Genomic DNA, 12359 nt, shown 5'->3' on the forward strand with positions numbered 1-12359 from the left:
ACCTAGAACTACTTAAACCTACCAAACCTAAGGACAACCCACACATCCATGCCCGAGGTAGGATTCCAACCATGCGACTGAAGGAGCCGCATGTTGGTGACTGAAGCGCCTAGAACCACTCGGTCACCGCACCCGGCGAAACCCTTTTCCCCTCACGTATAATGATAATACGTACTGTCCAGTGAGGATAAACTGTATTCGCAAGCAACTCAGATCGTTTCATCACGGAACTTTTACTAAGCTACATTCAAATTTTGCTCGAAGTCGTCTGCAATATCCACTTATAAACACTCTAGGAACGTCGTATGCGATATCCACTTCTGAAGACGCTGGCAGTACCATAACAAGTAGTTAAGAATTTATTGTTATTGGTCCGTGCATGATACTATATTTCAGTATCAATTTAACGCACCTAGGTGTTTGTTTATGGCTGAAAATAATGTACAAAAAATAAATAAATAGCAAACAACTTCGATGTTCAAGTCAAATGTAACTCAGATGTCGCAATTACAACATAATTTCGTTGTTACATCAACATGACTAGATCTACAGGATTTCTTTGCAATCCAGACTTCCGTGCCTGGCAGTTTGTCAATTTCATGCCTGTGCACAGTATGTTGGTAGCTCTTCGCCGCCTTGCCTGTTATGCTGTGTAGCAGATTTTAAAGCTGTGCGGGTCAGCATAACGAAAAGGCGAGGGGTCTCGCTCGTTTTGTCCACGACTGTGCTTGGTAACGATATCGCCCCTTATCTTCAGCCTGAAAATTCACTGACTTAATGTGGAAAAATGTGGTTGCAAATTTGTTTGTATTTTTGAAACAACTTTACGTGTGGAACGAAATATTACTTCCTTTCACATGTCTTTCGTTGCAACAAAACGCTGCATAATATTCCAACACTGTAATAAAAAAATCTTTACTGAAAATACTACAGTTAAGATAAACTGAACGATATTTCAAGAGCCACCTTGAAGTGAATGCCGCCGCCAGTCAGCTGATCGAGGTGTCGGTTTCGGTGTAATAAAGAGATGCGCGGTCTGTGTCATCTACGGTCTAAGGTATGAGGATGTCTGCAGGAGGTCTACGCTCAGCAATGGCAGCTGAGAACGGGATTTCGACTGTCGAGTCAAGTCGTGCAGGTACTCACCAGTGGCTGTGACGTAGTCGTGATGCTGGCGCACGGAGGCAGGAGAGCCGGCCCCCGGGGGCGGCGGGGGCGGCGCGCCGTAGTCGTGGTGCTGGCGCAGCACGCTGCCGTTGCCGTTGCCAGCGCCGGGCGAGCCGCAGCCGTCGTAGTCACCGTGCCGCGGGCTGCCGCCCCCGCCGCCGCCCACGTAGTCCTGGTGGCGAAGCGCCACCCCCGGGCTGTCGTCGTAGTCCTGGTGCTGGCCCAGCACCGCACCCGACTCGTCCAGCTGCGGGCACACCACCCTCCCTTACAGTCCGCTAAAGCGACATTTTTACTACGGACAAAGGCCTCTGATGATGACAGCAACACGAATGAATCACGTTTCGCTGCAATCCATACATGATAACTTCTCCATTATCATCACGAGATAGCATGACAGGAGCTACTTTCAAGGACTTAAGTACACCTATAGTTCAGGAAATGCAGTAAGTGAAGCAGGCAAAAAGGAATACAAACGTCTCAAAAATGAGATCAACAGGAAGTGCAAAATGGCTAAGCAGGAATGGCTAGAGGACAAATGTAAGGATGAAGAGGCTTATCTCACTAGGGGTAAGATAGATACTGCCTACAGGAAAATTAAAGAGATCTTTGGAGAAAAGAGAACCACTTGTATGAATATCAAGAGCTAAGATGGAAACCCAGTTCTAAGCAAAGAAGGGAAAGAGAAAGGTGGAAGGAGTATATAGAGGGTATATACAGGGGCGAAGTTCTTGAGGACAATATTATGGAAATGGAAGAGGAGGTAGATGAAGATGAAATGGGAGATATGATACTGCGTGAAGAGTTTGATAGAGCACTGAAAGACCTAAGTCGAAACAAGGCCCCGGGAGTAGACAACATTCCATTAGAATTACTGAGAGCCTTGGGAGAGCCAGTCCTAACAAAACTCTACCATCAGGAGAAGAAGATGTATGAGACAGGCGAAATTCCCTCAGACTTCAAGAAGAATATAATAATTCCAATCCCAAAGAAAGCAGGTGTTGACAGATGTGACAATTACCGAACTATCAGTTCCATAGGTCACAGCTGCAAAATACTAACGCGAATTCTTTACAGACGAATGGAAAAGCTGGTAGAAGCCGACCAGGGGGAAGATCAATTTGGATTCCGTGGAAATGGAACGCGTGAGGCAATACTGACCCTACGACTTATCTTAGAAGAAAGATTAAGGAAAGGCAAACCTACGTTTCTAGCATTTGTAGACTTAGAGAAAGCTTTTGATAATGTTGACTGGGATACTCTCTTTCAAATTCTGAAGGTGGCAGGGGTAAAATACAGGGAGCGAAAGGCTATTTACAATTTGTACGGAAAGCAGATGGTAGTTATAAGAGCCGAGGGACATGAAAGGGAAGCAGTGGTTTGGAAGGGAGTGAGACAGGGTTGTAGTCTATCCTCAATGTATATTGAGCAAGCAGTAAAGGAAACAAAAGAAAAGTTCGGAATAGTTATTAAAATCCATGGAGAAGAAATAAAAGCTTTGAGGTTCGCCGATGACATTGTAATTCTGTCAGAGACAGCAAAGGACTTGGAAGAGCAGCTGAACGGAATGGACAGTGTTTTGAAAGGAGGGTATAAGATGAACATCAACAAAAGCAAAACGAGGATAATGGAATGTAGTCGAATTAAGTCGGGTGATGCTGAGGGAATTAGATTAGGAAATGAGACACTTAAAGTAATAAAGGAGTTTTGCTATTTGGGGAGCAAAATAACTGATGATGGTCGAAGTAGAGAGGATATAAAATGTAGACTGGCAATGGCAAGGAAAGCGTTTCTGAAGAAGAAAAATTTGTTAACATCGAGTATAGATTTAAATGTCAGGAAGTCGTTTCTGATAGTATTTGTATGGAGTGTAGCCATGTATGGAAGTGAAACATGGACGATAAATAGTTTGGACAAGAAGAGAATAGAAGCTTTCGAAATGTGGTGCTACAGAAGAATACTGAAGATTAGATGGGTAGATCACATAACTAATGAGGAGATATTGAATAGAATTGGGGAGAAGATGAGTTTGTGGCACAACTCGACCAGAAGAAGGGATCGGTTCGTAGAACATGCTCTGAGGCATCAAGGGATCACCAATTTAGTACTGGAGGGCAGCGTGGAGGGTAAAAATCGTAGAGGGAGACCAAGAGATGAATACACCAAGCAGATTCAGAAGGATGTAGGCTGCAGTAGGTACTGGGAGATGAAGAAGATTTCACAGGATAGAGTAGCATGGAGAGCTGTATCAAACCAGTCTCAGGACTGAAGACCACAATACAACAACAATAGTTCAGGAAAATAAGTTAATTCTGCAAAACTAACTAATTCTTTTTCACTTTCGTATTTTGTTACGAGTCAAGTTTACTATCTTCATATATACTAAGCTGTCGAAAAGCAACACTGAGCTGAACATGAAACGTCTTTAAAATTGTTTTGGTACGGGTCATGGCAAGGTTAGAGTTCAGACAAAATTATGTCACCCTTGTCTTCGTTTTAAGCTTACTGGACAAATAATTAGTCATCCCAGTGCGCACGAACAGATGAATTGTTAAACCTTTATAGATGGCGCAGCGATCGAGTCGCTCGTCCAACAGTAGCACAGTATAATCTCCACAGAATATTCTCTATTCAGTGACCGCACACGCACTGCCTGTACGTGAGCATAATGAAATAGCGATCAGTGAGACATTTATGTTTCAAGCTGACATTGTACGTAAACGTGGGTAAATGCAAGGACGTGACAGAATGGACAAAAGGGGCAATCGCGTTTGGCCGTGCCCGTGGCCATGCGGTGTGTGAATTTGCTGGATTGGTTGATTTTTCCGCGGCGTACTGTTCATCGTGACTACAATCAGTGGTGTAACACCCGTGGCCACGAAACACGACGCCTTGTGAACCAAAACCGCTTACAAACCAGACAGGAATTGCTACAGGCAGTAAATGAAGGTCCGTCCTAGCCTGTTAGCGAGAGAACGTTGTGACGAGGACTGCATGCAATGAACACACAGACACATAAAGCTGCGCGTCTTCAGTAGCCTGGAAATCATCGAAAGTGAACAACAGATGACTGCCGGAACATAATATGGTCTCAGGAATCACAGTTGCGAAAAGGTCCTGCGCAAAATCGTGGTTGGAGGGTGTAATGGTACTTGAATTACGTAGCCATTACGGCAGCTCACCTGAACCTCTCGATGCCAGCAATATTCTACTGTGTTTCTGGAAAGTAGTTGACATATTTCTGAGACAACATTCAGATTTGATTTCATTAATGTAGAAGTACTTTGATTCATCGATATGTTTATATTGCAATGATATTATTCTTGTGTGTATTCTTTCTTTTGTCACTATGATCTTTGATGTACTTGTAACACTGATTTTTTGGGCGCGCAAGTAGTTTGTTAGAGAGTCGGACCTTGAAAAAGTCAAGTCTTGGACGTCATGTTGGAAAGACGCATATTGTAGTCAGCTTATAAAATGTGAACTTTAACAATGAGGAAGATGTTTTCAAGTATGTTTTGTATTGTGAAGTGATGTTTTGTGTGTTACGTGATATTGCAACAAAAGCAATAAAAAGGAAGTGTAACTTAAATTCGTAGTGCTGATTATTTTTTTACATCACCATTGTGCTAACTTTCTAAGGTTTAATCTTCAAGAATGGTTTGTGAAACACATCTATAAAAGTTTGAATATAGCAGAATAAAACCTAGGCCTCTTTGCATCCGAGCTTGGAGTCATCACCACCTAGATTTTCGACGATTGAGCCATGATTTTACAACGAGACCAGCGTGGGAAACACGAAAAGATGAGTGCCTAGTTTATTCATTATTACATGAAATGACTTTATTAACTGTGCTCTAATGACACCTGCCACATAACTTTGTTGTTGCCCGAAAATGCAGTATTTAGCAGCGTGAGCAACACCACAACCATTATTAAATTTTGACTTTTGTTGTGGTAGGGTTGTTAGAAGGAGGAGGGGGGGGGGAGGATCACGGTGCTCGGTTCTTACTTGACCAAGGAAGGCGGGGTAAAAAGTTTTTAGTTTAGCCCGGACCAGCGGGCATTTGTATAGCCATGTAACTATATTAAGAAAGGTTTGAACGACGCACCGGAGCTGGCGCCCAGGAAAGTTGTACGAATCTATTAATTTCTTTTTGCAAGATATTTTAATTGGGCTGAAAGTAATGCTCAGCTAATGGTAACGAGTTCATGTACACGTTTCGGATTCTACGTGTAAAAACAGTCGCCCTCGTTCAGATTTTACGTGCGTGAACAGTCACCCTTAAATTAAATTACTCCGGAGTGGAGCGAGACTGATGGTTCAAATTTGGTACACTGGGCTATTGGACCTTGTTCGAAGATGAGTTACAGCCGTTTGAAAATATCTTGCCTCGTCTGGATTTTTCGGGTTAAGAAACACATTTTCCTGGGACGTATTTGCAACGTGCCTATTCTGTACTTTAAACTTGTGCGAATCATTTGAGACTTTGCACGAAGGTACATAAATGGCTAAAGTAAAAGTAAGCTCTCCAAAGATCTGTATCCGTTGTTGAGATACGATGGTTTAAACTAGAGTTAAATGTAGCACGTAAAATTCGTACTTACGTAAACTGAATGTGCAGAAACGGTTTAAAGTGAATCAAATAAATAAAACACGTATTCTTAAGATAAAATTGAACAGTCGATTTCAAAAATCTAGCATCATTCGGATTTTACATTTAAAAAACATGTTTCTTTTTGGTCAGTCTTTTTACGCGCGGCACTTGTATGTTTCAGACTTGTGCGAATCGGTTCAAATATTGTAAGAAGGTGCACAAATTCATGTAATTAATGGTCGTCCTGTTGTTTTGTGAAAGCTTTATCCGTTGCCATGATATAGTGGTCTAAATTTGCACAAAAAACGCACGTAAAACCCGGTTTTACGCGAATTGCAAGTGCTGAGACGGTGTAAGGTGATACAGATGATAATAAAAAAAATCCATATTCTTACAGTAATTTTAAGAAGTGTTTACAAAAATCTTTCATCATTCGGGTTTCACGTGCGAAAAATCACGCGTTTTGCACATGAAACTGGGTCTCGTAGAAATGCGTTGCATTTAGGGTGCTGCACTTGGATATAACGTAAAGAACTGGTTATTACAGATGATTGCCATTTCGTTGTTTATACGTTAAAGATATTATTCACCATTGGCGTAAAATCATCAAAACATCTTTCGATGTGCAAAACAACGCATGTACGAAATCAGAATTATGTCCACCCCTGCACGAAATGATATACTGTTTGATCGAGCACTTAAAGCTTTATTGATGACCTCGGCCGGCTGGAGTGGCCGAGCGGTTCTAGGCGCTGCAGTCTGGAACCGCGCGACCCGCTACGGTCGCAGGTTCGAATCCTGCCTCGGGCATGGATGTGTGTGATGTCCTTAAGTTAGTTGGGTTTAAGTAGTTCTAAGTTCTAGGGGACTGATGACCTCAGCAGTTAAGTCCCATAGTGCTCAGAGCCATTTGAGCCATTTGATGACCTCGCAGAAAATTTAACTAACCTGAAGTTGCCATAAAAATAATTGTCAGAATAAGATCATCTTATTTCGAACCAACGGAAAATGTTTTACTACGTCGTCGAAAAATGGTTCAAAACACCATAAAAAAACCTGTGCCAGATCAGTCGTCGCCCGAGTCAACAATCGGCTGCCAGGTTATCGCGGTTCAATGTCGAAGTTATGGGAGAGTAATAAAACTTGAGAACCAGAACGAAAAATGTTCCTATCATGTCACATAAGGCAAATACGTCCTAGGGATCTAAAAGAAGGGAACTAGCTTTTCGACTTATCTGGCAGCTTCAAAGACATTTGAATCTAGACATGAGGACACATTCGCCCTTTTTTTTACAAGTTAACCCTACTTCCCCAGCATAGTTAACTCTCTTAGCCACAAGGTGCATCTTGCAATTTATAAGCTAGTCCCCGATCGTGTGCCCAAAATCCAGAGGATTCGCCAGCCATAGTAAACAATAAACACTGATCAGCCAAATTACTATGACCACTGCCCACCGCGAAGTTGGCTGCAGCCTGGTGGCGTTGCGGGCTCGTGACGCGCTAACAGAAGTATGTAAGCGGAGCAGACACGGACGCGGGATCACCCTAGTGAAGATAAGGGCTGAAAATGGAGAAATCCATTGAGATACGCAACTTTGACAAAGGGTACGCAGAGCCCGTGTACCTGGAAAACGGCGAAGCCGGTCGAATGTTCACGTGTTCCTGCCGTGAGCATCTACGGAAAGAGGTAGAAGGACAGTGAAACTACGAGGGTAACTCCAAAAGAAATGCAAACTATTTTTGTAAAAATACGGTTTTCATTCTGCACATGTGAAAGTTTCACAGTGTGTAGATACATCCTTCCCGCTTGTTTTCAAACTTAGTTCAACCTGTTCCCGTGAGTGGCGCCGTCACAACATGTCTTCAAGATGGCTGCTACACTTGACGTTCGTAAGAAGCAACGTGCTGTCACAGAATTCCTGTGCTGTGAAAACGAGACAGTGGCAAACATCCACAAGCGGTTGAAAAAGGTGTGTGGAGATGCTGCTGTCGATCGCAGTACAGTTAGTAGGTGGGCAAGCAGGTTACGTGATGAAAGCGAGCTCGGCAATATTGAGGATTGTCCTCGCTGCGGCAGGCCTCGTACTGCACACACTCCTGACAATGTGCAAAGAGTTAACGAATTGGTGACTGCTGACAGACGCATCACAGTGAACGAATTGTCTCGCTACATTGGGATAGGAGGAGGAAGTGTTTTCATAATAGTGAAAGTGTTGGCGTTAAAAATGGTTTGTGCCAGGTGGGTTCCCAGGAGTTGACAGTGGCTCACAAAGAAACAAGAAAAACGGTATGCAGCGAACTTTTGGAACAGTACGAGAATGGTGGAGATGAATGTCTTGGAAGAATTGTGACAGGTGATGAAACATGGCTCCATCATTTTTCACCAGAGATGAAGACGCAGTCAATGGAGTGGCATCATGCAAATTCACCCAAGAAAATAAAATTCAAAACCACATCTTCAGCTGAAAAAGTTATGTCTACGGTGTTTTTCGATTCCGAAAGGACTCTTGCTTATGGACATCATGCCAAGTGGAACCACCATAAATTCTGATGCATATGTGACGACACTGAAGAAACTTCAAGCTCGACTGAGTCGTGTTCGACCACATCGGCAAATACAGGATGTTTTGCTGTTGCACGACAATGCACGGCCACATTTCAGTCAAAAAACCATGGAAGCGATCACAAAACTCGGATGGACAATACTGAAACACCCCCATTACAGTCCTGACCTGGCTCAATGTGACTACCATCTCTTTGGGAAACTGAAAGACTCTCTTCGTGGAACAAGGTTTGAAGATGGTGACTCCCTTGTGCACGCTGCCAAACAGTGGCTCCAACAGGTTGGTCCAGAATTTTACTGTGTGGGTATACAGGCGCTGGTTCCAAGATGGCGTAAGGCAGTTGAGAGGGATGGAAATTATGTGGATAAATGAAAATATTGTTCCTAAAGGATGTACCTACACACTGTAAAACTTCCAAACATGTAGAATAAAAGATGGATTTTTAAAAAATAGTGTGCATTTATTTTGGAGTGACCTTCGTACAACTAGACGCTAATTATTGGACGTTCACGACTCTTTTCAGCACGTGGGATTCGGAGGCTTGTCTAATCTGTAATGTAGGATAGATGGTGATCTGTGGCATCTGTGCCGAAAGAGCACAACTCTGATGCTCACACAAGTGTTTCAGAGCACACCGTTCATCGTAGATTGTTGAACATGGAGCTCAGCAGAAGACCACCCCTCTGTGTTCACATGTTGACCCAACGACATCGTCAATTACGATATCAGTGGGTACCGGATCATCGGAATTCGACGGTCGATCAAAGAAAATGTGTCGGCTATTGGGGTGAATCACATTTTTGCTACTCTAGATCGATGGTCGGCTCCAGAAACACCGTCATCGAGGTGAACAGCGGCTCGAAACGTGCAGCACGCCACGGACGCAAGCTGGAGGGAGTAGTATTATGCTATGGGAAACATTCTCCTGCGCTTGCATGGGACCTGTGGTAGTAATCGAAGACACGCTGACAGCTGTAAACCACCTGCCTCCCTTCGCGCTTGATGTCTTCCACAAAAGCGATGTCATTTTTCAGCAGTATAATTGTCCGTGTCTCGGAGCCAGAACCGCGCTAAAATGGTTGATGTCTCGGCGACCAAATTCGCTTGATGTAAATCCTATGGAGCCCATCACCGCGTACGCAAATCAGCGGCTCGTTATTTACGCAAATTACATGAACTGTGCGTAGACATCTACTGCTACATATGTCTACAAACCTACCAACAAACTGTCGGTTCCTTGGTACGGAGAATCGATGATGTATTTTGTTCCAAAGACGGACAAATAAGCTATTACGCAGTTGGTCATAATGTTTTGGATCATCAATGTATAGTATAATATGGCTGATGAATAGCTAAAAATCTTTTTCTGGGGGGTTAAAATTTCTGTTGGTGGATTTGTCCCGGAGGGACGCTAAAACAATTTATTAATTTCTGGGTGGAGAGGAGGGTATAATTCCTGCCCAAAACCCACTCCCTGTTACAAGTATAGTGAGGATTGTAAGAAATGATAGACACAAACTTATGTGTTTCTGCAGAGTGGATTGCATCTACAATAGGAAGTATCCGAGAGTGGGGGTGCGTCTGTAATAGATAGTACCCCTGAGTGGGGATGCATGCATCCTAAATTCTAATGACACGTTGTGTCATACTGGGTAACACAACAACTGCTACGTTGGGCGACATGATGGCATGTGTCATTTTATACGACATGACATCATGTGTCATGTTACTTTATTTGATACGATGCATTATATTGCATGACATGGGTACTAATACTAACAAGTAAAACAGAGTGAATATGTCAAAATGTTTTGATTTAAATGTGCTTGAAGCTGCCACGTAAGTCGAAAAGCTAGTTGCCTTCTTTTACATCTGTAGCCCCGCCCAAGACATATTTGCCTTTTTTGTGCTATTGTATGACTATTTTTCATTCTGGTTCAAATGATGCACGTCGTCAAATGCACCGAAGGCCAATTGTAGCATTTCATCCAGAGTGTGTGCAAGGTCAGGTCCAAGCCGGACATGGGTCTGTCATGGTTTTTGCTAACACGAAGCACTATGTTTACTTAAACATTCTGAATGGTCGGGTGTTGCCTTTCAATCAACATATGCACGAGTATGCTTTGATACCACTATTTTCCAAGAAGACAACAGCAAAGTTCATCGGCTGGAAGAAGACGTGACTGGTTTTCTGAACACTTCCCCACCCTATTACATCTCTATTAGCCTGCAAAATCACCTGACTTGAATCCCCCAGAAAATCTGTTGGACATGTTGGAATGGCGGGTAAAATTGCGAAATCAACATCCCCGGAATTTGGTGAAATTGCGCAATCAAATCTTTAGCGAGTGGCTTAACTTGGATGTGAAGTACCTCCACAATCTTGCGGACTCACTTCTTAATTGTATTCAGGCGGTTGTCAAATACAGGGGCCGTATTATACGGTATTAAATGATGCAGTAATGAATTCTGTAGGGAGTGATTAAATTTTTTGTAGTGAACTTAAACTATGTATTGCACGTCATAACATCCCACACCCAGCTCCATTCAGATCTCACAGATATATAGCACTTCGTTAATGTTCGATTGTTGTAGCTCTTTTCGTTCGTATTATGTTACACCTTTTCGTGAGCAACAGGAAATAGGTTCTTTTCCTTGGGGACAATCTGCTGTTGTCATGGCAGCTATTCAGCTTGCTTCTAGAGTACAGTCTGACACACATGCGACGTAACTACTACTATGAGACTGTTTCACGTAAGTGTTAGCTGATAAATACGTACCGCTTCAGTGCTCAATCTGCTTGCAGTTCATTTCTGTACTGGCAGCCCGTAGTCTCTAAACAGTTTCCCAGATCCGTCCCGACTTTCCATTACATGCAACTTTAACATAGTAGATTGATTCATTCAAATTTCTGGAATAAGCACGATTGCAATACACATGTGTGCAGTAAGCAACAGTACAGATTCGTTGACGCGTCATGACTGACTATTAAGAAAAACTCAGCATCGAGACTGAAAAGTCCAACAGCAAACACCTTTTGTGAAAATAAAATGATTCAACTGCATTGCGTAGGTGGCGATCAAGCTTTCCTTTTGTAACGATATTCCAAATGACATGGTGTCTTTATGTGCGCATTTTTTGCCCTAAGCTAATTTATCGATCTTTGTCTACTAAACTGAGCCTCATCAATAATATCCATTACATTTTAATCTCAGCGTATTTCTAGATTTTAACCCCTGCCGCTTCATTCGTTCCCAGTATTAGCATATCTGCCTTACTTGGTAATGTCCCCACCTTTGTTCCTACTTCTACGTAACAGTATCTCAGCGGATAGAAAGTAATTGGATGAAGACGAACCGTCGTATGTATATCGTCAAGCACACGAGACATATAAATGATGAATAAGCAAATTCCTCTGAAATATGTTACAGTGCGTTGCTACGCGAAGTAATATGCCTAGTGATTTTGAACGTAGCATCCGTCCGATTGCCGTCATTGTCCATATCCCCATATCAATTCGCAGGCAATCTGTGGCACGAAGCATTTGCATGAGTGTACTTCGTTCTTCTCTTGACATGCCTCTCTTCAGATCGGCTTATTTGTGTTGCGCTTCTCGTGATCCCACCAACTGAAATCATAGGTGCCGAGGTCGGGTAATTAAGATGGCTAACCAACCAAGAATTAGATCGTCACCAAACATGGGACGGAGAAGAGATCTACATTTGAATCGAACCTTGCATGAAACCTGTTGCGTTGAACAAATCTCTCTCTCTCTCTCTCTCTCTCTCTCTCTCTTTCTTTCTCTCTCTCTGGTTGGACAGAGAGCAAATATTAACAAACAAGCTGCAATAAGGTCAGAATCTCATGTTACTCATATTTGGAGCTTGAGAACCAATCTCTAATAGAAATATAGATGAATACTGAAACTAGAAAAGAGGCTACACAACACAATGAACGGCCACTAAACAGGAAAATTTAACGCACGTTGGTTAGAGACTAAGATTCCCAAATCCATAGTTTGTGTTTTTAG

At 42.8% G+C, this 12359-nt stretch overlaps 1 protein-coding gene across 1 annotated transcript in view; it reads right to left on the reverse strand.

Annotated features, from left to right (window-relative positions):
* Window positions 1-398: 398 nt before the first annotated feature.
* The window catches only part of LOC124594098 (retinal homeobox protein Rx2), an 88536-nt gene continuing 76575 nt past the window's right edge, over window positions 399-12359 (reverse strand). The window contains exons 7-8 of the mRNA XM_047132449.1: window positions 1147-1414; window positions 399-430 (exon numbers count right to left, since the gene is read on the reverse strand). Coding sequence (XP_046988405.1) covers window positions 399-430; window positions 1147-1414 — 300 coding nt within the window. The remainder of the gene's footprint in view (window positions 431-1146; window positions 1415-12359) is intronic.

This window comes from Schistocerca americana, chromosome 2, assembly GCF_021461395.2.
Source record: "Schistocerca americana isolate TAMUIC-IGC-003095 chromosome 2, iqSchAmer2.1, whole genome shotgun sequence".
Taxonomy (NCBI): Eukaryota; Metazoa; Arthropoda; class Insecta; order Orthoptera; family Acrididae; genus Schistocerca; species Schistocerca americana.